We start from the raw sequence: 21,571 nt of genomic DNA on the forward strand, positions 1-21,571 counted from the left end.
CACACGCCGCGCACCAGCTAGAAGCTAGCGAAGCTGATCAGGTCGAGCAGTATGGGGACCGGCAGCATGAGGCTTGCGGCCGCGCTCGTGGCGGCGCTTGCGCTGGCCGCGGCGGGCAGCGCCCCGACGTGCGCGGCGCAGCCACTCCGGCGCAACTACTACGCCGGCGTGGAGTCCATCGTGCGCGGCGTCGTGGCGAGGAAGGTCCAGCAGACCGGCACCGCCATCGGCGCCACCGTGCGGCTCTTCTTCCACGACTGCTTCGTCGAGGGCTGCGACGCGTCGGTGATGGTGGCGTCGACGGGGAACAACACCGCGGAGAAGGACCATCCCAACAACCTGTCCCTGGCCGGCGACGGCTTCGACACCGTCAACAGGGCCAAGGCGGCCGTCGACGCCGTGCTGCAGTGCCGGAACAAGGTGTCGTGCGCCGACATCCTCGCCATGGCCACCAGAGACGCCATAGCCCTGGTAATTAAGCTGCCTGAACCGGAACCGAGCAAATTATCCAATAAGCTGCGGCGGCCTGACAGTATAGTTTGCTAATGCATCATCCGTGGATCGATCGACCAGGCCGGCGGGCCTTGTACCAAGGTTTTAAATAACCGGCTATAGCTGCCGCAATAGCCGGATTTAGTCTTTTGGGAGCATAAATGTTAGGAGAAGGTCCATTTGGCGCTAAGCAGGATAGCCTGCTAATAACCCGCTATAGCCAGCTAAATCAGCTAAATTACCATCTCTTAGCCAGCTAAATCAGCTAAATCTGCTGGTGATGATTAGACAGGTAGAAATGATCAGATGCCACTGATGTGTATCAACTTCATATTTATGCTTTCAGTTTGTTTGTGTGAAACTGTGAACTCATTTCTTCGTTGGTCTGTCGTTTGTGTTAGACTTATGGTTGTTGCATCATCTGAACTTTGTGTTAGATTTGTGAAAGAATGAAGTTGAAGTCCTATGTTGTTTCTCTACATGATGAATTGATGATGTACTGAATATTCTGAAACTGTGAACTTGATTTGCAAAACAGCTAAATGGGTTAGCTAAGGCTATAGCCGGATATAGCCTTTTCTTAGCCTTTGAAAAGGTAACCGCTAAGGAACTTAGCAGGATATTTAAAACCTTGCTTCGTACGCGGTGGAGCTGGGGCGGCTGGACGGGCTGAGCTCGAGGAAGAGCAGCGTGGACAGGAAGCTGCCGGCGCCCTTCTTTAATCTGGACCAGCTGAACAAGATCTTCGCCGCCAACGGGCTCTCGCAGGCCGACATGATCGCCCTCTCCGGTACGTACGGTAACAACAAGCGACGATAGCTATAAAATTAATTCCAACCCCGTCTTGCAAGCTGTCATACCCAGTTTTAAGGACAAAACCGAATGCATAGCTATATGTATGCCAGGATCGATTTTCATACATATAGAGACATCATAAGTGAATAATCAGTAACAGTATCACGTAAAAGAGAATTACAACGAATAAAAGACTATCAGAGTTTACAGCTTATCCTGGAAACGAAGGCTTCAAACTTCACAGACAATCGACTGGGGGTTGCGCATGCCTAGAACTCAGCAACATCTTCAAAAGACTTCACAGCAACTTTCCTTTCTGAGCAGCAGTAAGCAAGGGTGAGTACACTTATGGTTGGTACTCAGCAAGACCACAAGAAATAACCAGAATGTGATTTATATCCACCTTTAAGTTTATTAATCATGTGAGGGTCCAAGCCGCTCTTGACCGTGAGCACGGCTAACCGGTTAGTTTTAACTCTGCAGAGGTTGTACACTTTCACCACAATTCGCGTAAAAGTTCCGAAGAACTTTGAACCCAACCACGCAAATGTGCTAGCTAGGCACAATACCACACTTCCGAGGTGTGATTGCATATGGACGCTACGAGGCCTTTACAAAGATTCCCTAACCTATGACAATCCGCTAAGGATTCAAGTCAAAGCGGTCATAACACTGTCCTAATGAGGTGGTACCTTGCCAAAGGACCATTAAACAATACCAATTGCCCCAAGAGGACCGAGCTATACCCCGTCGATGCATCCTCTCTTGCCCTTTCGGTAAGATTGTCACAAGCTAGAGTCTCTAATTAATCAGCCAAGACCAAAGCCATATAGTATTGTGGTTGTACTGTTTTCTTGGGTGGTTCTCCATGTTCCAATTAAACATATATTCTTTTAAATAAAGCATAGACAGAAGTATGGTTAGGGTCACTTGCCTTTCTCCAACGATAAACTACTCTTACTGCTCTTCAGCTTTTGCTCATCTGGAACTCTTGATCTTCAATCTTCAAACAGCGATCCTTCTACTCGGAGCAATCATCGAGCAAACATACAAAGCAAACAACAAGTACAACTAAGAACAATACACCAGAACAAAAGAAAGGCTTTAATAGAACGTACTAAAGGATAGGGCTCGTTGCTATGGTTACGAAGGCGCAAGAAACACGGAAAACGGAGCTAGGACGTGGAAACTATGGGATAAACAATGAGTAGGGATTTAGTCGCGATTAACCAAAGGGTTAAGCACTAACTGAAAAGATTTGCAAAACATAGAAAACTATGCTCACGGAGGATAACAAGATCATAAAGCTATCGCACACGTTGCAAGGATCATGTGAGCACGAGAATCGATGAAAACGGAGTTAAAACGTGAAAGATATGGCTAAAACAGTGCACCAGGAGCTTGTTTGTGAGAGTTTTGAACTTCCAGGGGCTAGATTTGAAGAAACCAGGGACCTAAACATAATTAAACCTAATCTTCAGGGGTCAGTATGCAAAACTAGGGGTCTCGGACTGCGGGTTCGATTTGAGGAAAAGGCAGGGGCTAAATCAGAAAATAAAGGACTTAAACGGAATTATTTTTGAACAGAGCAGGACGGCGGGTTGATTTTGAGAATACAGAGGGGTCTTTTTGCAAAACGTCTAGGGTTGACCGGTATCCGGGACATTGACTCAGTTTTGGATCTAATCTCGCCCGTCGATTTTAGATCGGACGGCCAGGGAGGCTCGAGGCGAGCTGCCGGCGGCGAGGCGTAGGCCAAAACGGCCGTCCGGGCAGGGTTTCGGCTCGAGCTTATGTTGGGGAGCACGTGCGCGATACGGCGAAGCCATCTAGGGCACCTGCGCAGGACCTAGGCGAGCGGAGCAAGGCGCGCGGCGACGAGCAGACGCGGCGGAGCTCCGGCGAGCGGTTCCGGGCGGAAAAGAGCGAGAGAGAGGGAGAGAACGGGTCGAAGAGAATTCCCACCTCAACGCGGAACTACGGATCGGTGAACTTGTCGAGGAGGAGCGGCGGAGTGGCGGCGCAACGTGAACCCGAGCTCCGATCAATGGCGGCGGCTAGGGTTTGCGCGAACTGGGGCGGCTGCGGCTCGAAGAGGGTCTAGAGGGGGGGTCCAAGGGGGCGGTACGGGGCTATAAATAGGGGCGGCCGCGAGTCTTGGCGTGCGCGCCAAGGGAGGGGGCGGGGCGGTGCGCGCCCTGGCCGGTCGGACTCGTGCCGAGTCTGGGTCGGTCGGGAGGAAGGATACGCCCCCCGACGGGCGGGCCCCGCGCGGCAGAGAGAGGAGGGGGGGAAGGGTGGCGAAGCAGGCCGGGCTGCAGTTTGGGCCGGGAAAGTGGAGCTGGGCCCGCAGAAAGAAAAAGAAAAGAGGGAGAAAGGAGAGGGAATTTGGGCTGGGCCAAAATGGGGAAGGAGAGAGAGGTTTCCATTTTTTTCCAAGAAAAAGATTCAAACAATTCAATTCAAATTCAAATTCAAATTCAAAGATTTGAATTCAAAATTGAACCACAAACAATAAAACAAATGCAAGGCAGCATGGATGCACAACAACAAATCATTTTCGCTAAATTTTATAAAAACAACCCATCATTTTTTTTATATTTTTACTAAATTCTCTGTGGAGAAAAATAAATGTTGCGAAAATTTTAAAATTATGAGAAAAATGTTGTTTTATTTTTAATTTTAATCATCACACAAGCCAAGGCAACGGGCTCTGGTTAGTGATGATGCAGGCCGCTGTCAATCATCATTGTTCAGTTGGCTCTGATGAGAAGCGCAGCACTTTGAGGAAATTGAAATTAAAAAAGAAGCTACCTTTCCACTATCTATCAACTGTTGCTTGTGCTTGGCAGTTAGGCAACCACAATGCAAATGCAAGCAACCGTGGTCCGTGGCCACTACCTCTCGCCGCCGCCAAATCCAACAGCGGCCTGCACATGATCCAATCCAATGCAAGGCAATCGTCCCAATCCAGCTCGTACTTCCCTTTCCTGTTCTGGAACCTAGCGCCGCTACCGTACAACGCACCCGATCATCTCCAAGCTAGCTACCAAATTAAAGAGCCCGATCGAGACAAAACCACACATGTGCCTGCCAATCTGCCATGGCCTGTCGCTACCTTGCTGCTATCTTGCGATGATGATTTTGCATTTGCATTTGCAGCGGGCCACACGGTGGGGCTCGCGCACTGCGGCACCTTCTCCGGGCGGCTCCGGGGCCCGTCGGCGCCGGACCCGACGCTGGACAGGGGCTACGCGGCGCGGCTGCAGGCGGAGTGCCCGGCCAACGTCGACCCCAGGGCCGCCGTCGCCATGGACCCCGTCACGCCGGTGGCCTTCGACAACCAGTACTTCCGGAACCTGCAGGCCGGCAAGGGCCTGCTCGCCTCCGACCAGGTGCTCCACACCGACCCCAGGTCCAGGCCCACCGTCGACACCTGGGCCCGGAGCGCCGCAGCGTTCGACCGGGCCTTCGTCGCGGCCATCACCAAGCGGTTTTTTCTTTTTTATATTTTTTAAAAATAAAAATTTCAAAAATATATGTCTGTTTTGAAATATTTCAAAAATACCCCCCGTCGCCCCCCTATAAGGCGACAGGCCTTAAGTGTAAATTTTTTTTTTCAAATTCGCAATGAGGTCCCTGGAAAAAAAAAGAAAAAAAAGCTCTGTCGCCCCCCCCCAACGGGCGACAGGGGCCTGTCGCCCAGCCCACGGGCGACCGCCGCTGGGCCCAGCCCACGGGCGCGGCAGGGGGCCTGTCGCCCCCCCCCCCTGCGGGCGACCGGGGTATCCCCCTATAAAAGCTCCAGCCCTCCCTTTCCCTCCTCATTTGAGCCCGAAAATTCCACCAAAAATCCAGAAAAAAAGAGAGGAGTGAGGAGAAGGAAAGCGGCGAAGTCCTACCGGATTCAGCACTTGTGATCTGCAGGTTAGTACATTTAGTTTATATATTGTTAGATTTAAGTACTACGTATTTAAATATGAGTAATTTAAGTAGGGGTGAGTAATTTAATTTAATTAGTGCTATAGTAGAACCATTTAAGTAGGAGTTCAATGATACTTTAGTTTGTAGTTACGTAGTAGTAAATTAGTTTAGAAAATTAGTTCTACGCATTTATTATTACAATTGCAGTACTATTAGAGACGTGTTTATAAATTAATTATGATTTATAATAGAATTTGGCATATGCAGTATAGAATTTGAGTGTCATCACGTAGTTATGAATACTTATACGTTGTAGTTGAATTTCATACTTAGTTTTTACGGATTATTGAATAAGGTAGTGAAGTAAAGAGTATAACTCGATAAGTATTATGTGATATACAGATATGTCGAGCAAGATGCAGTTTCAAGTATTTTATGGTGAATACAATGTTATGTATGGGCCAAATGGAGTAGATCTTTCTGCCTTTAAGCACACATCTAGCGGCATAGATAAACCTCTGGAAAGGAGTTTTGGTTCCATATGTAAGTGGCTGCAGCGTGGGTTACATGTTGATCCGTTGACACATGTGATCACTGTCCAGTCTCTTGTTAATTGGGAGGTAGAAAGTGAATTATGGGAATTAATGATGATACACAGCACTGATGACTGGCAGAAGTACATGCAAGCAGCTCTAGAGCGTGGGTGGCCTCTGGCCATTCTTGTTCAAATTCAGGAGAAGACACAAAATGAAATCCAACATTGTGCAGATCAAGGAACTCTGAGTATTCGAAGAGAGACCAATTATGTTGAGCAAGATGAGTCAGAGAGACAGAGAACCAAAACATGGGACCACAGGGCCTTGCTGATGAGGGAGAAAGGATACATTGCATTGTGGACGAGATGGAGGCAGAAGACCAAACCGCAATAGAGATGGAAGAATATGAGGACTCATCTGATGACGAGCAGTACTCATTGCCAAAAGAGTGGAAAGAGCATGGTTTTGGCAGTCATGTCGCAGAAGATGTACGAAATCAGGAGTGGGAGTACAGAGGGAATGAGGTAGTGCAAGGTGCAGCATATCCAAACATTGAAGCCGTAAAAGATGCTGTGAGACTATGGGCAATCTCATTGAAACGAGAATTCAGAGTCGTAAAGTCTGGCAGTAAAGAATATGAGGTGAAGTGTGCGAATGCTGGATGTCCATGGCGAGTACATGCATTCAAGGGAAAATGGAAGTTAAACTGGAAATGTTCCATTGTCACAGAGCACACTTGTTTACTGTCAGAAGTTCTTCCCTCGCATCGCAATATATCATGCGACTTTGTTGCAAAGCAAATGTATGGGTTTATTATGGACAACCTAAATTATGAGCCAAAAATGATTGTTCGACACATTGAGCAGACTTACCAGTACACCATCAGTTATTTGAAGGCATGGCGGGCTAAACAAAGGGTGTTCGAGATGCGGTTCGGCACATACGAGGCATCATATGATAACCTACCTCGTATGTTATCCCAGGTTGCTGATAGAAATCCTGAAAGCTTTTATGACACATACCTTGTACCAGCCGTGACTAGGGGACAAAAAATTATGCAACGAGCCTTCTTTTGCATAGGTGCTTGTGTTAGAGCATTTTAGTTTTGTCTTCCGGTGATCTGCATTGATGGCACATTTTTGACTAGAAGGTATAAAGGTCAGATACTCACCGCAATCGGTGTAGATTGCAACAACCAAATTGTTCCGCTCGCATTTGCATTTGTTGAGAATGAGAACATAGACAGTTGGTATTGGTTCCTTGAACGAGTGAAGATTCATGTTGTTGCTGCACGTCCAGATGTGTGCCTTATTAGTGATAGGCATGCAGGTATCCTGCAATCAATACTGAAATTGCAACGTGGAACTGCGACAACGCCTCCATTATGGCCTGATGTCCAAAACAGGTGGTGCATTAGGCATATGGGTGCAAACTTCTATGAACACTTCAAGAACAAGGATCTTAAGAACCTGTTTAAGAGGTTGTGCACCCAAAATCAACAGAGAAAATTCAATGCATTATGGCAGATGCTTGATCAGTTGATTGCAGAGCTAGTGAAGGTATGGGCATCAGGAGCAGGCACGAGTCAGGCTGCAGAGGCTAGGGATTCAATTGAGAAGCCATTTTCACACTGGATTCGAGGTGCACCTAAAGAGAAATGGTCATTCCTTTATGATACCAACGGAATACGGTATGATATTCAGACAACGAACCATGCAGAGTGTTTCAATATGGTTATGCGTTCTTGTCGTGCCTTTCCACTTGTGGGGATTGTTGAGTTCATCATGTATGGGTGCATGAAGTATTTCAAAGAGCGTTACACGGCTGCAAGCATAAACATCATCAACCCCCTAATTCAGTTTTGCAAAAGAGTGACACAATATATGCAAGAGAAGATTGAAAAGGCCAAACTGCGTCGCGTCATATCCACAGGTACAATGGAGCATAGATTTGAGGTTCTATGCAAGGATAGAAGTGGTCGTGGTATCCGTAGAGATAGGGTGGTACAGGAGAGTTTGATTACAGTTGATGGCAAAGCCTTCTGCTCCTGCATGAAGCCTAAGTTATTGCATATGCCATGCTCCCATCTCATTGCGGCATGTGCAGAGTCTGCGTTACAGCCAGGACTATTTGTTTCACCGTACTTCAGCAAGGAAGCAGCTGTATCCACATGGGGACATGAGGTATACGGGATTGGAATTGTTGGGCCTTTCACTCAGGATAATGAGAATAAGATGTTTATTCCTGATCCAGCCACTAAAAAAGGCAAAGGCCGCCGTCAGACACGTCGTATTCGGAATGGTATGGACGAGTCGGAAGCAAGCAAGGCACAAAAGCATTGCAGCCAATATGGAGCATTGAGTCACAACTACAATAAGTGTCCTCAGAATGCACTTCACGATACTGCTGACATCGGTCCTTCCGGAAATCCCAGAGATGGAGCACCTCCTACGTTCAGACGAGCATCGGCGAGAATTGCTCGTGGAAGGCATTCGGTGTCATGATCCACAATTGTATTTTATTATTTGTAAGATGTAGTAATGAAATATGGCAGGTATGTAATGAAGTATTATTGTATTTATGTGTCCAGTTTGTATGAAATATATATTTACCTATGTGTTCTCATATATTTTTGAATGCAGGTATGGAGATGGACTCCTTGCTAGACCCAGTGATCGACTCGAGCCACAGGTCTTACTTTGCAGCTGTTGAGCACCGAGCCCTAGAGGTGCTACGTCCTCGTCCACCCGGCGAGGCGATCTCTATACACCACGATTGGTGTGACCGGTATGTAATGAAATATTATTGTTTATCACTTATGTATTCGCCGGTATTCCTTTGTTTCGACATTTTTTGTTTTTTTGCAGGTTACGTGAGGCCGGCCTACTGACTCTGAGCCGTCTTGTCGAGGTTGGGCCTATTCAGCTCGACCGATCCCTCCTGACGGCGCTCGTTGACAGATGGAGGCCGGAGACACACATGTTCCACCTCCCGTGTGGGGAGATGACTCCTACGCTGCAGGACGTGGCCTACCTCCTCGGCCTCCCTATCGTCGGGGAGGCTGTAGGTCCGCGTGTGGTAGCGGCCTCATGGAAGGATGAGCTGGAGGCCCGTTTTGCCCTGGTTGACCGTGTGGAAGAAGCAGGTCCGATCAACCCGCACCCGCGAGCAGCAGGTCCTTCGAAGACCTGGTTCCTACAGTTTACAGTACGTATTCATTCCATATATAAATTTAATTGTTACAATTCACATGTTCAATTGATAGTTGAAACCATTAATCTTAATTGTTTTGCAGCCTGCCCTGTTGGCTGCGGATGCCGACGAGTACAGTGTGACCAGATCGCTGGAGGCGTACCTACTTTGGTTGTTTGGTTACATCATGTTCAACAACACTCATGGCAACTCGGTCGATAGGATTCTCCTTCCGTATGCACGGGAGATTGCGGATGGGGACGAGGACGTACCGCCCTACAGCTGGGGTGAGGCGGTACTTGCAGCCACTTACCGTGGACTCTGTGACGGCTGCATGAAGACACAAGGGAACGCTATTCTGTCAGGGTGCCCACTACTGCTACAGCTTTGGTCGTACGAGAGGCTTGCCGTTGGTCGGCCCTTTGTCAGCCACGAGCCTTACCACGGGGGCATGTACGGCGACGAGAAGGACGAGAGGCCCACTATGGGAACTATCTGGATCTGGCGTCAGGTACGTTCGCAATAAATCTAATTTTGTTATTCATTGTTACATGATGTATTAGCACACTTTTAATTTCACTTATTCGGAATGCAGAGGTCCTGGGCACATACGCGGGTTAGACGCGCATATCCTGAGTTTGTTTCGGAGCTCGACATGCTGACGCCCGAGGACGTTGTCTGGGAGCCTTACAGCCCAGAGGCTGTGGCTACCCGTGCACCAGCAGGCCTGTCTTCGCACTGCTCCGCGAATGCGAGCCTGTGGCTTACTTCCGCCGTCCTGGTTTATGACATCGCGGTGGAGGCATATTGCCCCTGGAGAGTCAGGAGACAGTTTGGGCAGCGCCAGAAGTTTCCGGTGCCCGCCGCGTTGGAGTGTGTCAGTCGCCAGGACCACAGGTAATTATGAATGAACTTGGCTCATACATTCGTGTCGAATCTAACGATTCTTCGTGGTCCACTTTGTAGGTTGTCATGGAGTGGCTTGCCGTGCTCTGATGATTGGCTCACCAATATCCAGCCGTGGGTGGACCAATGGGAACAGGACCACACACAGACAGCTCCTTTAGGGCTTACCTCACTTGGTACTTACCCCGGACTCGAGCTCGTCTGGTTTTTGTTGACACTCACCCGCAGCCACACCAGGCGAGGCCTCAGGATGGCTATGGCCGGCACCACGTGGAGGCACTAGCCGGCGCGGTGAGTCTCTTGATCATATTTGCATATATATATATATAATCATATTCATAAGATAATTCATGTGTTTGTAACTGTACCTTTACTGAATTGATGCAGCTTCGCCTTTGCAACATGATGGAGACGGACTGCTCGACTTACTTGACGAGGGTACGTGCCGGATCCCCAATGACCCAGTTTGAGCAGACAGAGGCATGGTCGAGGCAGTGTGATCAGTTGCGTCAGGTAGTGCACAACTTCGGAAGCCGTGTGCAGTACGAAGACAGCCACGGGTCGTCTCAGGCCTCGTCGTCATTCCCGTGTCCGTCGACCATGCACGGGCCGACGTCGCAGTTCTTCCCAAGTGCAGGTAACGTACATATCTCTTTAAAATTACATCAAGTGTTCCTACATATTTACTAATATCACATACAGGATACGATCCAGCTACTGCGTTCGGCCATACTGGAATGTTTAGAGGGACAGCACCAGTTGGCGGACCGTATCCAGGGATGGTACCGGGGCCACAGATACCGGCCTACACAGGTTAGTTTATATTTCGTATTTCGGTTTCTACATGGCATGACAAAATATACGAGCGTACGCTAACATCCACATTTTTTGCGTAGGATTCTACCCCCATGCGAGCGCCGGACCTTCTTCTTCCTCCTTTCGACCAGATAACGAGACATTCACCTTAGACGACTTCGACAGCTTGAGTCCAGAAGAGCCTGCCGCGCAAGGTGACCCCGATGTCTTGGGGTATTCACAGCTAGGAGGAGCACCACTTGGGATCTCTCAGCAGCAGACACCGCAGCCCCTTTGCGCGTCCTGAGCGACAGGTGAGGTCTCCGGATGTTCTCACCTACTCCGAGGGCCATGTCCGTGCCCAGCAGAGGGCTAAGAGGGTCCGACGCCCTAGGGGTGGTTAGATGTATCTGATGTTTGTATCTCTGATGTTTATTTGTAATGAGATAGATGTGGACCGCTTATTTGTATCCGATGTTTATGATTGTGGTAGGTTACTTGTCATTTGTTTCTATAGATACTATTGATGTGAACTTATTATGTTTGTGGGTTCCATAATGCTCGTGAAATAAGGGAAGTTCTTGCGATTTTTTCCCGTGATTTAATGAAGGACAAGTTAGGTGCGGTAGGAGTCAGCGGCCGAGATCCTGCCGACGATGATAACGAATACACGCTCGAATAGCTCAAAATAGGTCTTGGAAAAAAAATAAAGGCCCAGGGGCCTGTCGCCCCCCAAACGGGCGACAGGCCCCTGTCGCCCGAGGGGTGGGCGACAGGCCCCCCCTTTTTTTCTCCAGGGACTTCGTTGCAAATTTAAAGAAAAAAAATTACACTTTGGGCCTGTCACCCTATGGGAGGGCGACCGGGGTATATTTTTGAAATATTTCAAAATAGACATATATTTTTGAAATTTTAATTTTTTTCAATATAAAAAAGAAAAAACCGCCATCACCGCTCGGCCGCGTCGGGGTCAAGACGGGGCCCAACAGGGGAACATCCGCCGCAACTGCGCCGTGCTCAACTGAACTGACTAATTTGTAATGCAACCCACCCAGTTTCTTCAGGCCTGTTTACAGGAAACAAATGAGAGTAGAAGAACATGAAAAATTATTTAAATCTCTACCTACTGGGAACTCTAAATGCATACAGACTATAGCTGCTGGCAACATATACGGTCGCGACAATTCAACATGACACAGAAATAAAGGTCCTGTAAACAGATTGTAAAGCTGGCAACAGGGCTGTAGTGATAATGACATACTGCTACTGAATATCTTCCTGACAATTAATCTACAAAAAAATTATCAGCCAGGAACGCGGTTTGTTGATAGTTTTGAAGCTCAAGTAGTTGTCGTGCACAGCAGTTTTGAGCGAGGCTTAGGCCCTATTTAGTTCCAAAAGAAATTCTACAGTACTCGTCACATCGAATTTTTGGACACATACATGGAGCATTGGAGCACTAAATGTAGTTGAAAAAAATAACTAATGATACAGTCTAACTGATTAGCATGAGACGAATCTTTTAAGCCTATTTAATCCATAATTAAATATTAATTACTAAATAACAACAAAAGTGCTACAGTGTCAAAACCCAAAAAAAATTCGCGAACTAAACGAGGCCTTATATACAGTCAGGCAGATAGATCGATCGTCGTCCCTGAAATAAGACGAGAAGAAAAATTAAAACAAATGAACACAGACACGCAGACTGACCACAAAGACGAAACCAAAGAGCTGCTTCTACATATTATTATTTCTTTCGTACAAGCGATGCAGATGAGGCCAACACCTACCTTTACTTCAGACTGGTCATGCTGCTATAAAATTGCACATTGTCATGGGCTCATGGTACGCATGACCAACTGCTAAGTTTTTCTGGAACAAACCATGCGATAGATGCGCTAATTAACACAGGTGTCCGTGCTAAACCTAAACAGGCGGCCTCATCTCCAACAGACACTGACGTCCGACCTACTAATACTAATGTGGTGTGCTTTATTAACCTTTCCGTGGCACCTGATGCAGCGGCTGGATTAGTGGCTACGAGTTCTTCTTTTAGGATGGCGATGATTCCATGTACATGCCACTTCAAGGCAAAATGAGAAGAAAAAAATCCCATATAGTACATGGTGAAAAAGTTGGAGTGAGTGTGAATGTGATCGGAGGCAGGCAGCAGCTTTAGAGAGTAGACGAACAATTGGCAGCCAAGGATTTCGGCGAGCAGTGGGCCACAAGGCACTTTCAGAAGCACAGTTACGCGTGCTGAAACTGAACATTGCGAACGTCATTGCAGAGAAAGAAAGAAAGAAACAGAGATCATCTGACGAAGCTTAATCATCCTCTGCTTTGTCATTCAGTGGGGTGTGACTGGTGTGGCCTCCCTCTCTCTCTCTCTCTCTCTCTCTCTCTCTCTCTCTCTCTCTCTCTCTCTCTCTCTCTCGGCAGCTAGGCACTGGCAATCTGTGGCTAATAAGTGTTAACTAGTTACTGTTGGATGAGAAGGATCCAACTGCCGCCAATACAATCTGTGAGAGTATGTCATACTGAACCGGCAAGAATGGAAGTTGACATGCACATTCTGTCGAGAAGAAGATTGAAAGGTAAAGGCTGGCCGCCTTCACGTACCGGCCGTGAGTGAGTGTGAGCACCACCAGTTCCTAGCTTGAAAGTGAGATGGCATCGCCAAGTGGAATGCAACAAATTAACCGACGGGTGCAAGAAAGAATAAAGAGCCAGGAGGAGCATGTTCTTTTTCTCTGTCCCCTTTTCTATCCTGATGACAGAAAAAAGGGGCAAGGGCTAAGAATCAATGAGAGGGGTCTTGTTTCTTATCCGATGCTGCAGCTGCTGCTGCTGCCTTCGTCCTCCTGTCCTGCGATGGAGGGAGATCCATGGAGGAGCAGACTCAGGAATGATATTGGAGCCGCTCGCGTCTGAACGCTTCATTTTCAGACTTTTTTTATTGCGAAACAAAAACATTTTCAGACTGCTGACGCTGTTTCTGTAACCGCGTCATCGTGATGATCGATCTGGGCCTAGGTAAAGAAAGACTAAAGAACATGTGATGCACGGATTGTTGTAAATTTTTAATTATTTTCCTCACGTGTGCCTCGTCACCTTTTTCCTGTTTTTCCCCCTCCTGTATGGTCTCGCAGATTGCGATCAATGATAATCCCGGGACACGCAGGTCAGGTTTGGCCGGATCTAATTTGGTCCACCATCCTCTGCAAAAACTGACAAGGGCAGGATGGCCATCAACCTATACGGCTATACATAAACAAATAAAATACGGACTAGTACTAGTTTATTGAATATTCAATACTTTAAAATTTAAAGGCGTTAGAGAAGAAAATGAAAAGAAAAAAAAATGAAAGAAAAGAAACGGGCATCCATGCACGTGAAACGTGCCGGCGAGCTGCCGTCTTAGCCGGAAAATAATCAATCAGTTAGCTGGATAGTAATCAGGCGCAAATTAGTCCTGTTTATGGGGCTTGAACGAAGCTGACTGCATCGCCTGATGAAGATGGGTTCCATCATGGCATGGATTGATGGAATGGAAGTGACTTAGTAGTACTTGCCGCCAGCTAGGAGTACTAGTTTTCAGCAACCACGAGTCCAGTCCTCCGTTGATTGATTTGGACTGGTAGATAGATGGAGATCCAGCAATCAAATTGAGGTGTAAAAAATAAATCTTTGGCGACTAGCAACTCCAAGCAGTGTGTTACTACGTTGTTTGCTGCTGAAAACTGCAGCCGTCGGCGGCTCTGATTATATTTCCGGTCAGAACAGAACAAACGGTCAGCATCAGCTTGCGCTTTGCTTTCACCTAGTATAGTAAAAGAAAGAGTCCTTGTCAGAAAATATACGCTATATTTTCTCGATGTCAGCGTAACAACTGTTATCTGACCGTATAGATAAGATAACTACGTGCCTATGACGTGCACACTAATTTACTCCGATTCTTATATTTTTCCCCCTTGCTCCTCGGTCTCACTGAGTTGATTGAGTTATTGCTTCCTCGAAGACGTACTACGCACTTGAGGATTTGCACACTGTCAGTGAGATGTAAACGCGGATAGCGAGCCGACAATGTATATTTGACTATCAAATGTAAACCGAAGAGGTGCGTCCGACCGAGTGAAGCATGCCAAAGCAAAGGTCGGTAACCAAGTGGCAAAAATCTTCAAGTTAGAATCTTTAATGATGCTAATAAGTTTCACACCTTTCTTTTTTTAATCAGGACTATGTTGATACCGTTTTTTGACACGTGTCAAGGAAGGTGAATATTCCATGAAGGTGCACAGGATCAGAACCGGCCGATGAAGTGCAACCGATGAGCCAGAAGGAATATTCCATGAAGATGCTGATCCACGCGGTTTGGTGATCGGCCGATTGAAGGTGTTGCCGATGAATCAGGAGGAGAAAAGAAAATCCAAGCCCTACAAGAATTCTGATGATTCGGTTATAATATTTAAGTAGTTTATTTTTTAGAAAGTCTTTTCTTTTTAGTCAAGTAATATGCATGTCGTAATCGGCTAGAACTTGTTAGCGTCGATTATAAATATCAGTTGTGCGGGACAAAAAAATTTGACACGCATCCAATACAACAAACACTTTACAATTACTTTGCACTTTTTCGGCAATTTCGCCTTTCTTCTTTTCTTTTCGACGAGTTCTTTCAAATTGATCAAGGACGCCTCACATTCGAGCGACTTGATTTGCTGGTGAGTTTTCGTTTTACCGAGTATATTTGAGCTTTAGCTACCGGGCGTATTAATGTGGCTTCGTTCAAATCTATTTAAAAGTTATCGAGTTTATCTGGCCTTTGATCTCGGGCGCATCACTGTTTTCTCGTCTAGATTTATTCACAATTTATCGATATCGGCTAGATTTGTAGGTTTTTTCTATATTTTTGGCCATTATCACATTTATCCGCTTAGAAGCATATTAGATCGGCTTTAGGTTTTATAATAACACATTGTTATCTTAAAAACCGATTTAGATCTGTTTCAAGTTTGTATCATCTGAGTTACGCATTCGTATCTTAGATCTTATTATACACGTGCAATCGGCTACCCCAAGCTGATCTTGTCGTTTTCCGCATCGGCTGATCCTGCCGACGCGTTCGTTTACCACACACTTGCATTCAATATTCTTTTGTCGTCTTCTGTATCGGCAGAGTTTGCTGGTACATCTGTATGAGAGATATTCGGAATCCCAGCCGATACGCTCTCGAATTTAATTTTGTTTTATCCTTTGTCAATTACAGATCAAATTGGCTAACACGCTGGTTGATTTTTTGGAGTTTGACGAACATTTGCCCTCGGATTTCAATGTATTGATTTTTGGGACTATTATTTATGCCGCCATGTCGTCGTAGCACCACGGTTCAATGTCGTCGTAGCACCCATTGCCTTTGGTTGCCTAATATGTGTGTGTCCTTTTCAGGTTTAAGGGGGCGGTGAAAAAATATTAACGAAATCAACTTCTTCTGCTTCTTTTTCACTCACAAGTGATGTGACTAGTGCATGCATGTGTGCGCCTTGGTGTCACTGTCAGCCGAAAAACAATCATCTTCATTTCAAAATTGAAATCCAAAATATAGATTGCACTTATGAAAACCAAATAAAAATGGTAACAAAAATCAAAAGGAGATTTGGACACTACTAGAGGACACGAGGAAAAGGGAAAAGAAAAAGGAGAAACCCCTGGACAGAAGGAAAAGATGCCGGGATCACGGCCCCTGCCTGTGAGTTTGGCCAGGTCCGCTTGTGCCGTGCGCCGGGGGAAGCCGCGACGAAGCGAGCCCGACGTCGCGGCGCCTTGTCCATACACGTGCGCGCTCGCCGCCACCCGCCGCGTCCACATCGGAGAGCGGGCGGCCGCCGAGGCAGGCAACGGGCGCCGTCGCGGCTTCCATCTCTGTCCGTCACGCGCATCTCTCTCTCTCTCTGGTCGTCGAGCCATTTCCATCTCACCGGCCTATAAAAAAGGGGAGGCCCAATGCCAGAAGATAGGCTGAGAGCTCTTCTTCAACGACTCGCTCCTCTGATCCTCTCTTCTCCTCGCCGGCGTCGACTTACAGACGAGGCAGGGAGGGCCGTGCCAGCTCCGGCGAGGTCGGTCGAGCAGAGGAGGTCAGCAGAACGCGATAGGATCGGAGCAGAGGATGTCGTGCCTGGGCCGCGCGGCGGTGCCGGTGAAGCGGGTGTGGCGCGGCCTCAGCGCGCGCCTCCGCCTCCGGCGGGCCACCGGTAAGTCGTCGTCGTCGTCGTCCAGCTACGCGCCGATGGGCCATCGGGGATCCCCATCCGACGGCGAGGCTGACATGGATGTGGGCGCGGTGGCTGCAGGTCTGGGCCGGCTGCGGAAGGAGGTGAGCACGTGCGAGTACAGCGACGTGCACGTCATGTGGGAGATGCTCAGCACCAGCAGCAACGCCACGAGGGGCAGAGGAGGAGGAGCCATGGCCGCCGCCGGGAAGAGCTCGCGGCGGGGCAGGGGCAGGGTGGGGAGGAAAGCCGCCGTCGCCTGGAGCCGCCTGGCCTCCTACTGCTGCGCGCTCTGATCCGACTCCGACTCCGACTCCGACTCCGACTCCGAGCAGGGTGGGTTGGATGCTCTGCTACTCGGATTCAGACAGAGATGGGTCCTCTGTTTCTTCTGCTGCTGCATTCTTGATTTGAAAAACAGTTGATGAATCGAGCGAGCAATCAATCAAGCGCCGCCATCGGAGGGAGGGGGCCGAAACGATTTTGGGATTTCGTTTCACATGAGGCACAGATCGATCCCCGCGTTCCAAACCAGTCTATGGATGCAGGGCAGTAGAGTTCAGTCAGAGATGCGCGTGTTTGTATCAGTCATGTCAGAGTTGTACATACAAACGAAACCGGCTGCTGTAATTTAAATTTTGGTCCATGTCTGCTGCTACTAGGAGTAGTAGTGTGCAAAAGCCAGCCAATTTTGTTCCTGTCTCTGCTGATTTGTCCGGCTTGTTCATCCGAGCTGTGCTTCTTCCATCAGTTCCTCTGCCGTGTCTGTATGTTTCCATGTGTTGTTTCAAATTCACGATGACATCAGGGCAGTCCTTGATAGAGAATTCAGAGTTTGTGACTGACGTGCCTGTGTTGAAGCTGCCCTGTAGGCTCTGACCGAGAACACAAGATACTCTATATTTGATCATGGACAACTCTAGACGCATGGCTGGCCGTCAGTATTAGGAAACAGAATAAAAATCGTATCCGTGTCACATCAGGTGTTGAAAACCGTATTGTTGTTCTAAGCGTTTGACGGACAGAGGGAGAGGATTGGGAGGCGGTTTTCTGATGGAGTGACGATGAACCTGGTCTATCAAAATTTCAGGTCTCCCGTCTCGAATACTCTGAAACCAGTGCGAAACCAGTGCGGCGGATCGATCGCTTGCCGACCCTGCAAAAACTCAACCCGGACATTGGATGGACAGCAGGGACTGGGGCTCGTTTCGAAAAAGAAAAAAAAAAGACAGACAGGGACTGCACGCTGCTCAGTAGCCGCGGAGCACATCATCTAGGATCTATCTGTATCTGTTTTTGTTGTTGTCTTACCCGTGTCGTTTGTGATGGTCGTATGTCTGATCGGCAGATTGACCAAACTGATGCCGTGAGTAATTAGCTGCTAACCTGATGCATCAGCATCACTATTCTGACCGACCGACCCAGCAGCTAGAGCTGTGGGTAGCCGCAGCCCGCAGGAATAGAATGAGAAAGAATACACCATGGGTTTTACATGGATGGGGGGTAGTTGATCAAGCAAAGCATTGCTTGCTTAAAGCAAGCACATGATTGTTGTCAGTTTTCCGCATCGGCCCAAAAATGAAAAGATAAGTTGGAGAGACAGACAGACAGACAGACAGACAGACAGACAGACAGCTTCGAAGCAGCCAGTGCTTATACATTAGTAGTAGGAGTAGAAAGAAAAGAAGCTTTCAGAAGTAATACTGCACTGCCGGCGGTGTCAGCAGTTGTTATCAAGGTTAATGCATGGACAGTTAATTAATACAATCATCAAGATACTGATCGATCACGGGGCCGGAGAGGATCGTCGGAGACGCCCCGGCCGCCGTGTGCCGTCGGCAACCAGGCAGCAGGTACGGTTGTGATTGCTCTGCTCGACGTGACGCGAGTGATGGGAACGGAACATTGGAGAAGAGAGAAGCCCAACCAGGAAGGCCCAAATAAAACATATGGGTCGTACGTGACCCCGACAAATAAGGCCCTTCTTTTTTCGTTCATGCTGGTTCTGGAACTAGTGGGCCGCCACGCACGGCCTGTGGAACCAAGTCCGACCGGATCTTAGTCGTAGGGTGAATGAATTGACTGGTTCTTTCTGGGAAAAAAAAAAAACTGGAGTGATCATTACGAATACTGACGGACTTTTTTTTTTGCCAAAGAATACTGGTGAATTTATTGTATTGGAGTAGCGGAATTAATGCTGCGCGTTGCTATGGTTAAATACGAATTGCGATTTTTGAGTAAATTGCATACACCATACAACAACTTAGCAGGTGGGTGCAAATTGGTCTAACAACTTGTAAAGTGCTCAATTTAGTACAATAACTTGACAGGTCGATGCAGATTGATCCAACAACTTAGAAAATGCTTAATTTAGTGCAATAATTTGATAAATTAGTGCATTCACAGTCCAAACATTATACGATAACGTATTTGCTGACATCAGATCCAAACATTAAAAATAATATATTATTTAACCACAATTAAAAAGCAACATATTAAGCAAAGTAGATGAATATTAATAATTCTTAAATTTTATAAATTGAAATTATTGTTGGTGATCCAGTTGTAGTTTTTCAACTATGTACAAATTAAATAGTTTTAAGCAAAATTAAATCACTATACAAAAATAATTAATGTAAAGACATAACATTAATTTCTAAACACTGAAGATTTTTATCTTGATCAAATACATTGTCACGCAGGTGCAACGCAAAAATCAATGGTCAAATAATACTTAATAATTTGTCCTAATGTGAATATACTTTTTATTGAGACCTTGCGTTAGTTACATTGCTATGCAATATTTGGACTGCGAATGCACGTATTTGCCAAGTTATCACATTAAACCGAGTATTTTACAAGTTGTTGGACCGATCTGCACCCACCTATCAAGTTATTACACTAAATTGAGCATTTTACAAGTTGTTGGATCAATTTGCACCCACCTGACAAGTTGTTGTATGGTGAGTGTAATTTACTCTAATTTTTTATTAAAATTTATGGACATTAGCGAAAGGGCCTGTAGTCTAGTGGTTACAAGTGCCTCGGTAGCACCTGATGTTCTGAGTTCGACTCCCCATGAGAGCGAATATTTTGGGATTTAACGGCGTTGTGCATTGAGTGGTAGGCGACATTCCCGTCGACAGCGAAGCGCCTGTGGTGATTTCGTCAATCTTGAAGAATTGTCGGCTCAGTCTTCGAAGATGCTCATAGGGGTAGAGTTTGCGTACGTGTGTTCATAGGGGTGTGAGTGTGCGTGTATTGTGAGTGTCTTAGTTGTACTGTGTAATATCAAAAAAAATTTATGGACATTATATTTATTTTTTGTTGCACTAAATGGATCTAAGGCCCTGTCTGGGCCACTCCAATAATTTCAGCTCTACTCCAGAAACAAAAATGTCCAAACACAATTACCTGAATGGGTGGAGTTGAAGAAAATTACCCACCATGCCACTGGTAAGTGAAAAATAACGATTCGAGCTCTTCTTTTTCCCCCCTTCGGTCTCCTCCATCGCTCCCGTCGAGCACCATGCGCCAGAGGTCCCGCCGCCGCCGCCGCTGCCCTATAGGTCCTGCTGCTGGAGGTTGCGCCGCCGGTGCCCTCGGGAGGTCTCGCCCCAGTCGCCCTTGAAGGTCCCGCCCTTGGAGGTCGCGCGGCGCCGCCCTCGGGCTCCCGCCCCTGAAGGTCGCGCCGCCGTGGCCCTGCCTCCCTCCGTCATCGGGGATCCCGCTGCCTACCACAAAGGTCGCGCCGCTTGTCGGGATCCCACTGCCCTCTCGCCCTCGGACTTCCACACCCGGAGGTCGCGCCGCCTCCGCCCTTGGGCTCCCATTCATGGAGGTCGCCGCTGCCCTTCCTCAACTCTGTTGAGCCCGCTGGCGCCGCCATTCCCCCGGCGCCGCCGAGACTGCAGGCGGCGCTGCCACCTTCCTTCCCTACCGCCGCCGAGACCTGAGGCGGTGTCGCTGTCTTCCTTTAAATTTCCCGCCTCCGACGAGCCCCTCCCTCGCAGGCATACCCGCCCAGGTTGCAGCGCTGCACACAGGAGTTAAAGAGTTTGTGGCCCAGTCTATGACAATTTGGGCCCGTATGAATTGGTAGAGTGGAGTGCAGCAAAAAATAATGGAGAAAAATTATTGGAGTGGAGCTGAAAGGTGGAATGGAGTTTGTGGAGTGGAGCTAAATTTTTGGGAGCGAAGTGCTCCCAAACAGACTCTAAAATTTTAACAATCTGAGATCATACCGAGAGCTCTCATTATTCTAGTGTACAACCTTAGATAGTTTTGGCGTATGCACGTGATATACATTCATCTAAGGCCTTTTCGGTTGTACAGAATTTACTCCGCACCAGGAATAATAGGTAAAATAATAAATATAATAAGATACCATAATTTATTTTTGATCATGAACTAATTGCAACAAAATAGTTTCCATCCTGAAATAAATTGTAATCTCTTCTTATATCTATCGTAAGTCTTGTTATACTTTTTATTCCGGCCCCGAACAAAGTCAAATTGAGAAGCAGTGCCATGAAACGGCAGAGCTAGCTCCTCCGGCTCCGATTAGGCGTGGACCAACCACCATGTGGCCTCCATGAATTCCCCCTCCGACTCCGATTGCCCCATCATACTAGCTACTTTGAGGATTTTGCAATGACG

At 47.4% G+C, this 21,571-nt stretch overlaps 1 protein-coding gene and 1 pseudogene across 1 annotated transcript; both read left to right on the top strand.

Annotated features, from left to right (window-relative positions):
- On the top strand, positions 1–11,913 carry LOC120660202 (annotated as a pseudogene).
- A 4,719-nt stretch (positions 11,914–16,632) lies between these two features.
- On the top strand, positions 16,633–17,657 carry LOC120660207. The gene is made up of 2 exons (XM_039938626.1): positions 16,633–16,894; positions 16,994–17,657. The coding sequence occupies exons 1-2, from the start codon at positions 16,810–16,812 to the stop codon at positions 17,206–17,208; spliced, it is 300 nt and encodes a 99-aa protein (XP_039794560.1). The 5' UTR covers positions 16,633–16,809; the 3' UTR covers positions 17,209–17,657.
- Positions 17,658–21,571: the final 3,914 nt, after the last annotated feature.

The sequence above is a fragment of the Panicum virgatum genome, chromosome 2K, assembly GCF_016808335.1.
Source record: "Panicum virgatum strain AP13 chromosome 2K, P.virgatum_v5, whole genome shotgun sequence".
NCBI lineage: Eukaryota > Viridiplantae > Streptophyta > Magnoliopsida > Poales > Poaceae > Panicum > Panicum virgatum.

Coding starts and splice junctions, on each gene's coding strand:
- LOC120660207 (XM_039938626.1), top strand. CDS start 16,810: ATGTCGTGCCTGGGCCGCGCGGCGGTGCCGGTGAAGCGGGTGTGGCGC. Junction 16,895..16,993: donor CCGCCTCCGGCGGGCCACCG/GTAAGTCGTCGT, acceptor CGGTGGCTGCAG/GTCTGGGCCGGCTGCGGAAG.